The 12,755-nt window shown below is 35.2% G+C and overlaps 3 protein-coding genes across 4 annotated transcripts; 1 reads left to right on the top strand and 2 right to left on the bottom strand.

Annotated features, from left to right (window-relative positions):
- Nucleotides 1-1,462: 1,462 nt before the first annotated feature.
- Nucleotides 1,463-4,577, bottom strand: LOC125576587. Its single transcript, XM_048736980.1, has 6 exons — nucleotides 4,173-4,577; nucleotides 2,991-4,079; nucleotides 2,817-2,910; nucleotides 2,520-2,729; nucleotides 2,241-2,432; nucleotides 1,463-2,164 (listed from the first exon to the last, which is right to left on the bottom strand). Exons 2-6 carry the CDS (start codon nucleotides 4,056-4,058, stop codon nucleotides 1,620-1,622), a joined length of 2,109 nt encoding a protein of 702 aa, XP_048592937.1. The 5' UTR covers nucleotides 4,059-4,079; nucleotides 4,173-4,577; the 3' UTR covers nucleotides 1,463-1,619.
- Nucleotides 4,578-5,650: 1,073 nt separating this feature from the next.
- LOC111211046 (ORM1-like protein 3) lies at nucleotides 5,651-7,315 on the bottom strand. The gene is made up of 3 exons (XM_022711909.2): nucleotides 7,010-7,315; nucleotides 6,760-6,908; nucleotides 5,651-6,120 (listed from the first exon to the last, which is right to left on the bottom strand). The coding sequence occupies exons 1-3, from the start codon at nucleotides 7,184-7,186 to the stop codon at nucleotides 5,982-5,984; spliced, it is 465 nt and encodes a 154-aa protein (XP_022567630.2). The 5' UTR covers nucleotides 7,187-7,315; the 3' UTR covers nucleotides 5,651-5,981.
- Nucleotides 7,316-8,812: 1,497 nt separating this feature from the next.
- Nucleotides 8,813-11,738, top strand: LOC125576586 (serine/threonine-protein kinase WNK8-like). Of its 2 annotated transcripts, XM_048736979.1 has the most exons (7): nucleotides 9,011-9,361; nucleotides 9,550-9,596; nucleotides 9,681-9,718; nucleotides 9,825-10,052; nucleotides 10,123-10,501; nucleotides 10,566-10,971; nucleotides 11,041-11,738. In XM_048736979.1, exons 1-7 carry the CDS (start codon nucleotides 9,202-9,204, stop codon nucleotides 11,577-11,579), a joined length of 1,797 nt encoding a protein of 598 aa, XP_048592936.1. In that variant the 5' UTR covers nucleotides 9,011-9,201; the 3' UTR covers nucleotides 11,580-11,738. The 2 variants fall into 2 exon arrangements, with proteins under 2 accessions (XP_048592935.1, XP_048592936.1); XM_048736978.1 differs by having other exon boundaries at nucleotides 8,813-9,596.
- Nucleotides 11,739-12,755: the final 1,017 nt, after the last annotated feature.

Here is a 12,755-nt window from a genome sequence, read left to right as displayed (position 1 = left end):
AAACCGAATAAACCGAAAACCGACGGTATATAAACCGAACCGAACCGAAGTAAATATGGATTTAGAATGGTAGTTATATTTTACTAACCGAAATACCGAAAACCGAAAAAAACCGAACCGAAACCGAACCGATATCCGGATTGAACACCCCTAGTTTAGAGTGTTAGAGTCTGAATATAATAATTGGAGTTTAGCTTTAATTTAAAAAAATATAAAAATAGAAAAAACAATTACAAATGCGGGTTGTCGTTATGAGGAAACGTACGACTATAATTAAACTATACTTGGAAATGTATTTTTGAATGTAGTGTTAGAGGAAATATTTTATATTTATATAATTATATGTAAATATAATTATAATTCTTTTAACAATAATAATATATTTGTAAAATTTCACTCTTTTTATAGAACTCATACTAATAAATATATTGAATAAGTATATTTTAAAATAATAATTATTTAAAATATGGAATTTTATATTAATAGTGAAGTGTTTATGATAATAGAGATTAATATTGATTTATATTAACTTGACTATATTATGTTTACCAATTAGTAATGGACTGAATTAGTTTATAAAGTCTTAGTGTAATTTATATATATGATATCAGATAAAATATAAACAGACATATTGTTGTATTATAATTAATTATCCGGTTTGGATGAACCGGGTTGTTGCTTTAACATTTTTGTTTTTTTTTTTCGAGTAGGAGAAACTTATTCAAACAATAGGGGATTTACATTATTATCAACATATATCATGCATCACTCAACATTTTTTCATCGACTGTATTTTATATTTTAAGTTCAACCATATTTATTTTGTGCAATTATCAGTATTTATTCTATTTTATTGCATTAATCTATGAAAGCTATTTATGCTATTCTTCTTTGATCTAAGAAAACTACAAAACAAAGTAATACATTATAATTACTAACACGTATCAAATAAACCATTATAAATTCATTAGAGAACAAAATATACAAATCCGGCGCGTAGCGCCGGAATACCACTAGTTTTTCATAATTATGTTCTTTTAACAATAACAAATCGTCTTCACGAAGATTATGTAAACGCTCAATTATGATCAATAAAGTATGATGTTATAAAAAAAAACAATTATTTTGTTTGTTAAATGGATTGCTTTTTGTGCAATTTTAAGTGTGTTGGTCTGCTTGAATACTCTAAACTCAACTTATGCAGAGTTGATTATTGTTGCACAATGAACTATTCTACGTTCTTTTTCAGTTAAAATTGTAGAAAACTGTTGACAGAAAAAAAAAAGAGAGGAGAAGAAAAGTCTTACAGTCAATGTCATGGACTCATTCATGGATTGGAGAAAGAAAAGAAGAGCAGGGAGAGGTCTCACATTACTGTCTCTTGTAACATCTTATGTGTTATTGACAAATTCAAACCACGGTTAAGAGTGGTATATTAATTCCCAGTGTGTACACACAATAATAATGATAATAATAATCCGTCACACCTCTATACATATAGAACCAATACAAAGAGACCCACTTTAGCTCATGCTCATTTAAGGCTTAAGTGAGCTCCTAAATCAAATCAAATCAAATAATTCTACACCAACAGTTGCAAATGTATACACACTCTCTCTTCAGACCCGAATTGGTAAACCGTAGTTATGGAACACTCTGATCCTACCGTCCCAAGTTGCTGTTACAATCACTAGACCCCACAGGTGAGGCGTACAAGTGTTGTTTACGTTCTGGCAGACGCTCCTCAGTAGCCTCAGCTTGGATCTGCTGCTGGCCGTAGCGGAAATGGCTGCTGCAGCGGAACCTGCTACTACTCCTAGCTTCTCTTCGGGCCAAGTTGTCGCTCCTTTCACTTGAGAGAAACAGTCCCTCACTGGCAAAGGCAAGTGAGCAAACTTTTTGTCCAAATCAGCAATGAAACTGCAGACACTATCCTCCTCTTTCCCCTGGCCTAGCCAAGGTATGGCAACAGAGACGTTGTCTGAGAGAAATCCCTCATAAGACCTGATAGTTTTGGGTTTCTGAGGAGGAGAAGCAGCTTTCTTGTTGGGTTGAGAGTAGTCCCAAACATGAATGCCTGAGTCCTCTATTGTTGACACAATGTGTTTCCCATCCGATGTGAACAAAGCAGAGGTTGGGCTCAGTGTTGTCCTAAGACTTGAAGCTGCAAAAAAAAATACAGTTCCAAACAAATTCACAAAAGCATTCACCTCAGAAGAGAAAGTAAATATGATTAAAACCTTTCTTAAGCTTGCAGATGGTATCAACTCCACAGATAATTCGGATTTGAGAATCAGCAGAAGTGACCATTAATTTGTCTGAATCACCGGGGAAAAACTGAAAACCAGTGATTCTTTTGCTAGGAACCTTCTTCTTGTTCTTCTTCATCCCCCCATGTAAACTGATCTCTCTATCCAGTTCCAGCTGATTATCTGAGGAGAGAGAGAGGTTCAAAAAGATGATGCATAAATAAATAAAAAGCATATATATAGATGATCTTGGGTAAGAAAACACAATACCAATTGTATGGTAAAAGAGACAATCTCCAGCCATGGAACCTACAACTACACCTTTAGCATCAGGGCGATAGCACAAAGCTGTAACAATCTCTTTTACATCTGTATAGTCAACAACCCTGACACTAGAGACATCCCAAATACGGACTTTCCCATCAGTCGATCCGCTTATAAAGTAATTGTCATCCACAGGATTGAATGCCACACATGTCACTGTACGGAGAAAGAAGAAACAGAGAGTTAACAGACAGACATACCAAATAAGCAAGAAGACAAAACAGATAAGGAAAGAAACTTTACCAAAACTCTTATGAGAGAAAACTCCGAGGCATTCATCAGAAGAGCCAACTCGCCATAAACGAACAGTCTCGTCCACTGATGATGATAGTAGAAACTGCAAGCACATTCACAAGTTGTTAGTTCTTATAAAAAAATTAAAGGGATCTGTCTGAAAATTGAATTAGTTTACTTTACCCCTTTGTCCGACCAGGAAAGATCCAAGACTTCACCACCATGTCCCCGGAACTCATGCTGAGGGGTTTCAGATATAGTAAAGACCTTCGAAGGCAACACGGCGCATGTCGACTCTGACTTCTTCCTCAACAATCTTCTACTCTTTTCGAGTTTCTCGTTCTCAATGCTTAACGGCTCAATCTGCGACTTGTCATTCATCCCAAAGTAAACACAGTTAGAACTGGAATCAGAGTCAGCCACTTCAAACATACTGTCTCTCCTCTCTTCTTCCGCGATGGTCCACACTCTCACAACGCAGTCCTCACCCGCGGTGGCTAAGTAGTTGCCACCGTGAGAAAACTTCATGACGACAATGGATCCGTCATGCGCTGAGAACTCTTGTCCTACGCATAGAGACGAGAGCTCCTTGAACTGCTTCTTGAAAGACTGGACTCGAGTTAGTTGTCTTCTAGTCGATGATCCAAGAGAAGATCCATCACTGTCACCGTCAACGTCAACGTCAAGAAGATGAGTCAAGACACCTAACTTCTTCAACCACCCTTTAGCTCCTCCCTTCTTAGGCGAATCCTCGTAGCGACTAGACGGAGAGCTCTGTAAATCTGCTGATCTACTACTACTGGAACCAGACTCGCTCAATCCCTCGCTGTTACTGGAACAGTCTCTGGTCAAGAAGATACGATCATCAATGTGCTTGGCCCGGTCCAGAAACCGTCCTCCTCTGAAACGAGAAGATGAAACAGAGGATGTATCGGACTGAGAGGAGATAGATTCGTTCCTCAACAACTTCTCCTCCTCCTCAGAGACAGAGTTCAATGGTTGGGAGACGGGAACGATAACGTCGTCGTCTCCCGGACAAGGAAGAAGGAGGTCTCTCTTTTTGAAACTGAAACCCATAGATTGGAAAAACTTGTGACGACGGTTAGTAACGCTGTCGGGATTCATGGTCCAGAGGTCTAAATCGCCACTTGCTTGAACAAATTCTTCTTCTTCTTCTTCCACTTGGGAGTTGTAATCGGATACCTCTTCACGTGCATCTGAGAACCAATCATCTTCTTCCTGACTCTCCATCACCACCAGCTTCTTCTTCTTCTGCCTCCCAAAAAAAAAGTCAAAATTCAGCAAATCTAGAAACGGTTCTCTGAAAAAAACACAAAGAGAGAGAGAGAGAGAGATGGTACTTACATGTCGACCAAATTAAAAAACCTCTTTTGGAGAATCAAAGTCTAAACTTTCTAATTATGGAAAGGAATGAGTTTTTTTTTTGGTTGTTGTTAAGACTTTGAAACCTTTTTTTGTTTGGTTGTTGTTAAGACTTTGAAACCTTTGCATCGATTCAAGGTTTCACGCTCTTTGAGTGTAAAGACTCTTCACATCTCCTCGCTACAGAAACTGAAAGAAAAAAGGTTTTGATTTTACTTTTAAAGGAAAGAAATTTGGAGAGGCGAGATTTTTGGAAATGTCAGAGCTTTCTTCGATTATACGAAGAAGAAACAAGGAAACAAGGAACAAAGATCCGTTCCTTTTTGTCTTTTTCTTCTCTCTCTCTCTCTTTTTTTTTGTTTTGTTTTGTTAATTTGTTTTCGAAAATAATTATTTTTGGAAATAGTCGTCGGCAACTAATAAATCACAAGTCAACTTCCATCGTCTGCACTTGTGCAACTTACTTGCTTTTTCTAATCCTACTTTCATTTCATTAATCTTGTGCTCATTGTATGTGCTTTTACTTTTCTTCTCTTCGCTTTGAAATTGACATCTTCATTTCTTAGTTTTGATTTTTCTCTTATTTATGATTGAAAAATATCTGTACATTTTTATTTGATTCATTGTCTATTTTGATTTAAACCAAAAATCTAGATATAGTTTATGAAATAAAACAAATGTTACTATTCAGTATCCATTTAAAAACAAAAAAAATTATTCATATTAATATTTGTAAGAACGGATGTATAAGTTATAGAAATATTATATTTTGTGTAAGTTTTAGAATATTTTTATGATAAAATATTACTGATATTATTTTGGACTTTTTAAAAGTTTTTTCATTTGTACGATTTATATCCATGGACCGAATATCCGACTAACTACGAATTGAATTGGACCCGAATAATGGATTATTCGAACAAAAAGAAAAATTGTTCCGTGCCTATTCCTACTCTCAGTCGTGTTTTTTCCTATTTAGTCATCGTTTTATTATTAAATAATGCCGAGTGATAGATGAAGACATTATAGGAGTCGTGAGCAACATAGATAATTGAGGAGTCCGCAGACTGGTCAGCATTCAAATGGGAGTTATTTTATTTTTATAGTATTATATCTTTAGGAACCAGTTTGATGTGTTCTCAATCTCATTATGTTTGATTTCGAGAAACTTTTATGTGTCCATACAGTTTTCCTTATGAAAGGGGATAGCGCACGTGAGTATTTATATTTCCATGTAAATTATGATCAGTCGATTATCACGGTTCCTCTTGGAACCTGAAATGATCGACCGAATATAACTTGATAAATGGTATTCGGAGAACTATATTTGGTCATCCATTGGCCGTATTTGTAATTAAGCTCTTCATTCCTTCTCTGTGTTGCTTCACCAGAGTGATAAACAAGAGGGAGATATATCATCACTTTGAACCGAAAAACTGTACAATCTCTCTATTCCAATATTAATAATGAATAATCTTTATATATAAAAAAAATGACGAAGAGTTGCATACATTTCAAAGACCCTTTCTTACCCAAACTAATCATCCAAATCCTACATTTCCTCGCTAAACCGAATAAGAAACAGAGAAACCAAAAAATAAAGAAAGAAATTTGATTAGAAGCAGCCCCAAAGAAACAGTATAGATGCCATGGGATGAGAGTAACACATGCGGAATCAAATGTGAGTGACAATGGCATTTTTCTTTTGTAATTGTATTCCAAGCTTCCAAAATCTACTTGTCTCGCATTATACACATACCCTTTTTTGGCTTAGTCTTGTTAAGGCTTCCTTCATTGGTCTCCATTGATTCCAAAAATCCGGACCTTGTGCATGTGCGGGAATTTCGCAACGACCATTACAAAGACGGCCAATGTGTTGAGGAAGAGCATCGGATGTTGATAGTCTGTTGTGTGAGAAGCAATCAAGTACCTGCATCCATCAGATTTCTTTCAGACAATCTCTTATATCATTCATGCCTGAAGAACATTAAAAGAGAAACCATTGGATGCAAAAAGAAAGAAAATAATATAAATCAAAGGTTTATTCTTGTGCAATTACCTAAAGAGATTCCAACAATAATAGAGAATCAGTGAACGGATTCGAAGACAGGTAAGCAAACATGTTTGAAGCTCAAGTAAAGAATCAGAAAATCAAAATAAAGTCTGACTCTGATGTATATATGGAAAGAATTTTCATGTCAAATGCAATCCTGTGTATAATTAACAGACAATAATTAAAAGCTCCCTCAAAGCATATCTGCATCAGAAGAAGTAAGAAAGAAAGCATCACTTTTTCCAAAAATTGGAAACTTGCTAAGAGGAGACAAAGCACAAGATGGGGGCAAGGATCAAGATTGTTTAACGTATCTATAAGAAGAAAAAACTACCAAAGAGACAGAAACAGAGCATCTCTAGTCTTCTCCACTGGATCTAATCTAGGAGAAGAATAATAATGCAAAGCAATAGTTTTCTTTTTTTAAAGCTAATGAAGCGGGTGAAACAACACATTCCTGTATGCAACTCAACTTAACAGAGTCAGGATTGAAAGGAGAGTGGGGGGGGAGCTTACAAGACGATGGGAACAACGGTGAGGAACTTGCGGTTGCGAGTGAGCTGCTTGCCGTTGTCAATCTGTTCCCACCAAGTCAACCTGTTGTAGATCCCTTGATCATCCCCAAACGGTGTTCCCTTCTTCCAGTGGAACGAATGATACGTCACCTTTTTTTTTTGAATTCAACAAAGAAATAACACGATTCATTGAATCTAATCTAAAAAGAGAGAGAGAGACAGATCTCGAGATTGAATGAAAAGAAGTGTACGGTGAAATGGGCGAGGTGGACGATGGTCCAGGCCATGCCAGGGGAGCAGTGGAAGACGGAGAGAACGAGGAGCCACGAGAAGAAGAGGATTAGTATGTAAGTGGTCCATACGCCAGGATACGTGAACCACTCCGTGTTCCGGTTCACATCTGTTGTCGGAAGCGCCCTCACGTACATCCTTTTTCACCGTAGGAGTTGATGAGAATTGGAATAACCCAAATGGCTCCTTTCTCCTCTCTCTCTCTCTCTCTATCGTTTCCGTGTCGTTTAACAAGTTTTAGGCTCAATTTAATTTAGTTTAGAAAATAATTAGATTTAATTTTAGGCACCTTTTATTACACTTCTCTTTCAAGCCCATAAAATTAAATAAGATTTGGTGGGATAGGTGGTTCGCCGACCTTAGCCTATTAAATGTCTAAATAAATAAACAACGATAATCATCTCCTCAACTTCACTTCTCACCAATAAACTACCACTCAATGTGTTATTTGGGCTTTTCTCGTGCCATCTTGATAGGCCTATCCAAATATCCAAGAAAAGAAATAAGTAATAGACTAGGTTGAGATGATAAGTACTGTATGTTTGATAAAAAAAGATGAATATTGTGTATACAAATATTTTTATGTTTTATTATTTATTATGTTATTTTACATATTGTGAAATAATAATATAATAAATATACATTGAAAATTTAGAAATCAGTAAATATTATGTATATAAATAAATTGACTTCGGCATATAAATTAAACAATTGTTATTGATTTAAAGTCATTTTATAGTAAATAAATCTAAACAATCACTTTATCTATTTTATATCTAATTTATATTTTTAAATGATATTAAAATAGTTTTATATTATGTTTTTAATATAACTATTTATTAAATGAAGCTTCATATTCATTTGGTTTTATGATCATTTTTATTTTTCATAACACATTTTTTAAATCATTATAACAAATTTTAAGTATGAGACTTTTAATAGTTTTAGTAATTTATAATTATTTTAAAAAAATCAATGCTAATTTCTAAATTCAAATATTTTTATATTTTATATGGTATATAGTTTAATTTAAACGATATTAAGTTTGATATATATATATATTAATTTGAATATTTATTAAATGAGATCAAGTGTGAAATAATTTAAATCCATATAATCAAAATAAGATCAGTTATATAATATTTTATATACTGTTTGTTTGAGATGATATAAAATTTGGCTAATGAAATTTGGTTGGACTCTTTGTTCATTCATTTGGATATTGCTTTTAAATTATTCTTATTATTAGTTTAAGTATTATTTTTAAATTTTTTAAAAATCACGTTTTGAAAATGCTTTGTTTCTGGTTGGGCCTAGCGCCTAAATAGTCGGGGATTAATCATAAATTATACGGGGCAAAATTTTTATATTGTTTACAATGTTATAAAGCAAAATATGTTAATTTTGAATTGTGTATAACATTAATACATATTTATGTTTGGGATTGTATAAAGCATACAAATAGAATATATAAACTTAATATAGCGTAATTTTGATGAAAATTACGAATATAAAAGATATTTATAAAATTTTAAATCAAATAAATAAATGAAAATATTATTAAAAATAAAAATAATAAAAAAAATAGATTAGACGGTCGCCTAGGCGGCCGGACGGTCATTTTGGTGATTAGGCGGTCATTTAAGCGGTTTAGACGGAAACAATCGGATATCTAATTTTTTAAACTGATTTAATATAAATCGGGCGGAAGAGTGACGTATAGCGTCCAGGCGGACGCATAGACAGTTAGGCCGCTGATTTTTAGAACAGAGGAAACTACTCATATTTTTTTCTTTACCTTAAAAAATGATTAAAATTACAGACAGAAAAGCTAAAAGAAAAAAAAAAAGAGAGCTAAATTGAGATAAAAAAGAAGGGATAAAATAGTAAAAGAGAGCGTAAAGGAAGAGAATCTGGGTGGAAGTATATATATTTAATTAGGTTGGATGGGGGGTGATAATGATGAAAAGATGTTGTTTGAGAAGGACAGATCATTTGACTTTCCGATATGGCCGCGAGTCCCCCATCATTCCCCCACCCCCAAATTTGATTAATAATAATCAATTCTTTCTCTGGATTTGATTTGATTGATTTGTGTAGCAGCAGCAGCAGCCAAAGCCAAAAACAAACAAAAAAGAAGGAAAGATGGTGGATGATGATCAATTCAATGGAGGAAGTTGATCGAATAAAAGACACGAAGAAGAGATCGGGGAAGATGGGGATTATTCCGTTCGCCGCCAGACTCCGTTTCCGGTCACGGTTTCGATCCTCAATTGACTCCTACTGCTTCGCTCATGAGGCCTTCTCCGATCGTAGTCGTTTCGCTTGCTTCTTCTTATAGCACCCTTCTCCTCCTCCTCCTCCCCCTCAAATCAATCATCTCTCTCTCTCTTTTAAACAAACAAAACTCTCTGTTTCCTTTTCCTCTTTCTTCTTCTTCTATTTCTTTGCGTGCAATAAATATAAAAAATGGCTTTCGGATCTTCTTCGGGTATGGAAGAAGAAGCTGACTTCGCTGACAAAGATCCCACCGGCCGTTACATTAGGGTACGCTTCCCTAACCTAATTGATTATTTGAGCAATTTCTTTGAATAATAAGATGTATTTGATCAATTGGTTTGTTTATTTCAGTATCATGATGTGCTGGGGAGAGGCGCTTTCAAGACTGTGTATGTTTTCTGATTCTGATTTTTCCAATGCTCTGCTGCTGAACTAGTTCTATTCTGATTGTTTTTGTTTTTTTGTTTTTCCAAATTAAAAAAAAAAAAAAATCAGATATAAGGCGTTTGATGAAGTAGATGGAATTGAGGTAGCTTGGAACCTAGTCAGCATCGAAGACGTTATGCAGATGCCTGGGCAGCTCGAAAGGCTCTATTCCGAGGTTCACCTCCTCAAAGCTCTTAAACACGAAAACATCATCAAACTCTTCAACTCTTGGGTCGACGAGAAGAACAAGACTATTAACATGATCACCGAGCTTTTCACCTCTGGTAGTCTCAGGCTGTAAGTATCTCTCTATCTCTCTCTCTCTCTCTATCTCCTCATTTCTTCATCCTCATTTGGTTGTGCTTAGGTACCGTAAGAAGCATAGGAAGGTTGATCCCAAGGCCATCAAGAACTGGGCAAGGCAGATTCTTAAAGGCTTGACCTATTTGCATTCTCAGAAGCCTCCTGTTATTCACCGGGATCTCAAGTGTGACAACATATTCGTCAATGGAAACACTGGTGAGATCAAAATTGGTGATCTCGGCCTTGCAACTGTCCTCCAGCAACCCACTGCTCGAAGCGTCATTGGTACTCCCGAGTTTATGGCCCCTGAGCTGTATGAAGAGGAATACACTGAGCTTGTCGACATCTACTCTTTCGGCATGTGTATGTTGGAGATGGTTACCTGCGAATATCCCTACAACGAGTGTCGAAACCAGGCTCAGATTTACAAGAAGGTCACCTCGGTAAGTCTCTTTACATATCAAGCTTTGCATCCTCCTCTTTGAAACATATGTATGCATTTTGCAGGGTATAAAGCCTCAATCTCTCAGCAGAGTTGATGATCCTCAAGTTAGGCAATTCATAGAGAAATGTCTTCTTCCTGCCGAATCTAGACCAAAGGCTCTCGAGCTCTCCATGGACCCTTTCCTCGCCAGAGATGGAAGCAAGGACTCTGCTCCTCTTCTTGCTTCATCAAGCACTGCTTCTAAACCACCACAGCCTGAACATCTTCCCATGGATGTGGATCATCATCATAACGAGAATAAAAGTGTCTCAGTCTCCTCCTCTCGGAAAAGCAACAACGAGGAATCGTACCCCTGGTGCCAAACCATTGAACTTCAGAGGTTTGCAGAGGATAAAGAGTTCAGGTTGAGAGGAGAGAGGAGCGATGATGCCACGGCGTCAATGCTTCTGCGTATCGGTGATTCATCTGGTTCGTATCTAAAGTTATTTCCTCTCATAGAGTTTTCATTTTACTGAATCAATGAAATGTTTTAAACAGGTAAAGGAAGAATAGTACACTTTGCATTCTATCTGAATTCAGACACAGCAACAGCAATCGCTGAGGAAATGGTTGAGGAGCTGCACCTGACAAGCCAAGAGGTTATAGTGATAGCTGATATGATCGATGACTTGATAATGCAACTTCACTCTGAGCGGTCCTCCTCTTCGCATCCAAATCAAACCTCTCCACATCTAGCCGCCCGTGACGATCATCATGAAGCAGCAAATCAGCTAACTGCGAACTCGAAAGATGAAGAATCAATGAAGTCTGGCATATCAACTGACTATTACTTGCCCTTCTCCTCAAACGGAAGTGCTGGCCAGGAGGCAGAGTCCATGAGCTCGTTTCTTGATTCTTGCTCAATGATGTCAACCCTTTACATTTCAGACAACGAGTATCCAGACGATCTCAAGACAGAACTGAACATGATCGAGTCACAGTATAACCAGTCCGTCCAAGATCTGCTAAAACTCAAGGAAGATGCTGTTGAGAACGCAAAGAGAAAATGGATTATGAAAAAGCAAAAAGGTTTGTGATCATCAAAGCCCTGATTTTGGCACTTATTCTTGGGGCCATGAATGGTGTGATGATGATATATTTACAATTGGTGTTTGGATATTTTGATTTGATGTATTTTGTACTTAGCAAACATGGAGTAGTGTTATTCGACTTCTATTATTTCTAACAATTAAACACACTGAACTCTTAAAAGAAGAAGATCGACATGTTTTGGATATGATGATCCCACAATGATCTCATCTCTTAGCCTTGATCCATCTTCCCCTTTACATAGACATACCTTAACCAGTTTTTTTTTTAAATATAAAATATGAAATTACATCTTAAATATTCATAAAAAATTTAAAGTATTTGATAGTTGAACTTTAGTTAAAAGTTATAACTTTTTGCTATTTTTTCTTAGAAATTATAAGTTATCTAACTATCCGTATTTATTTTCATTGTCTTTCATTTTGATTCTAACAATAAATAAAATAGAAATGTTTAGAAATGCGTTCAATTGTATTCTACATGTTTTTCATTGATATTTTATTTTAAACATTTGTTTTTAATTTATTTACACTTTCATTTTCTCTTACAATTTTATATATAACAATTACAAACATCATTAATGGAGTTTAAATCTAAATACAATCCACCGCTATTTGAATAATGATTTTAAATTCTATTATAAATTCTATTATTATTGGATAAAATATCTATGAATCTTATTTTAAATCCATTGTTATTCATTGCATGATTTAAACCTAGTGTTAATCAACTTTATAAAATTTAAAGTTCTTTGTATTTTAAATGGATTTCAAATCATTTATTGTGGAATTTAATGAATAAATTACTGAAATCAAAATCTAAGGATACTGCAGAGATTTTAAAACTCATCAAATTAAACTATTTTAAAATTTAAAAATCTGTTGGATTGTAAAACATTAATAATTGATTTTAAATAACTGATTTAATAACACCCCCGAAATAAAGAAAAATTGAATACTAATAATATATATTTCAGTTTAGAAAATCTTTGAAAGTTTAGATTCAAACCTTCGGTAAATCTTATGCATACAGTTTTTTTTATCAACATTCTGGCACACATACATGCTCATACTTCTTCATCTGTCCATGCAACACAACTAAAGAACTTATCATATCACCCATAACAAAATTCTTAACACATGAGATGGTTATCTTGGTCTCTC

The sequence above is a fragment of the Brassica napus genome, chromosome A7 (genome assembly GCF_020379485.1).
Source record: "Brassica napus cultivar Da-Ae chromosome A7, Da-Ae, whole genome shotgun sequence".
Lineage (NCBI taxonomy): Eukaryota > Viridiplantae > Streptophyta > Magnoliopsida > Brassicales > Brassicaceae > Brassica > Brassica napus.
Note: the sequence above shows the minus strand (reverse complement) of the source record. Positions and strands in the feature narration are given on the sequence as shown.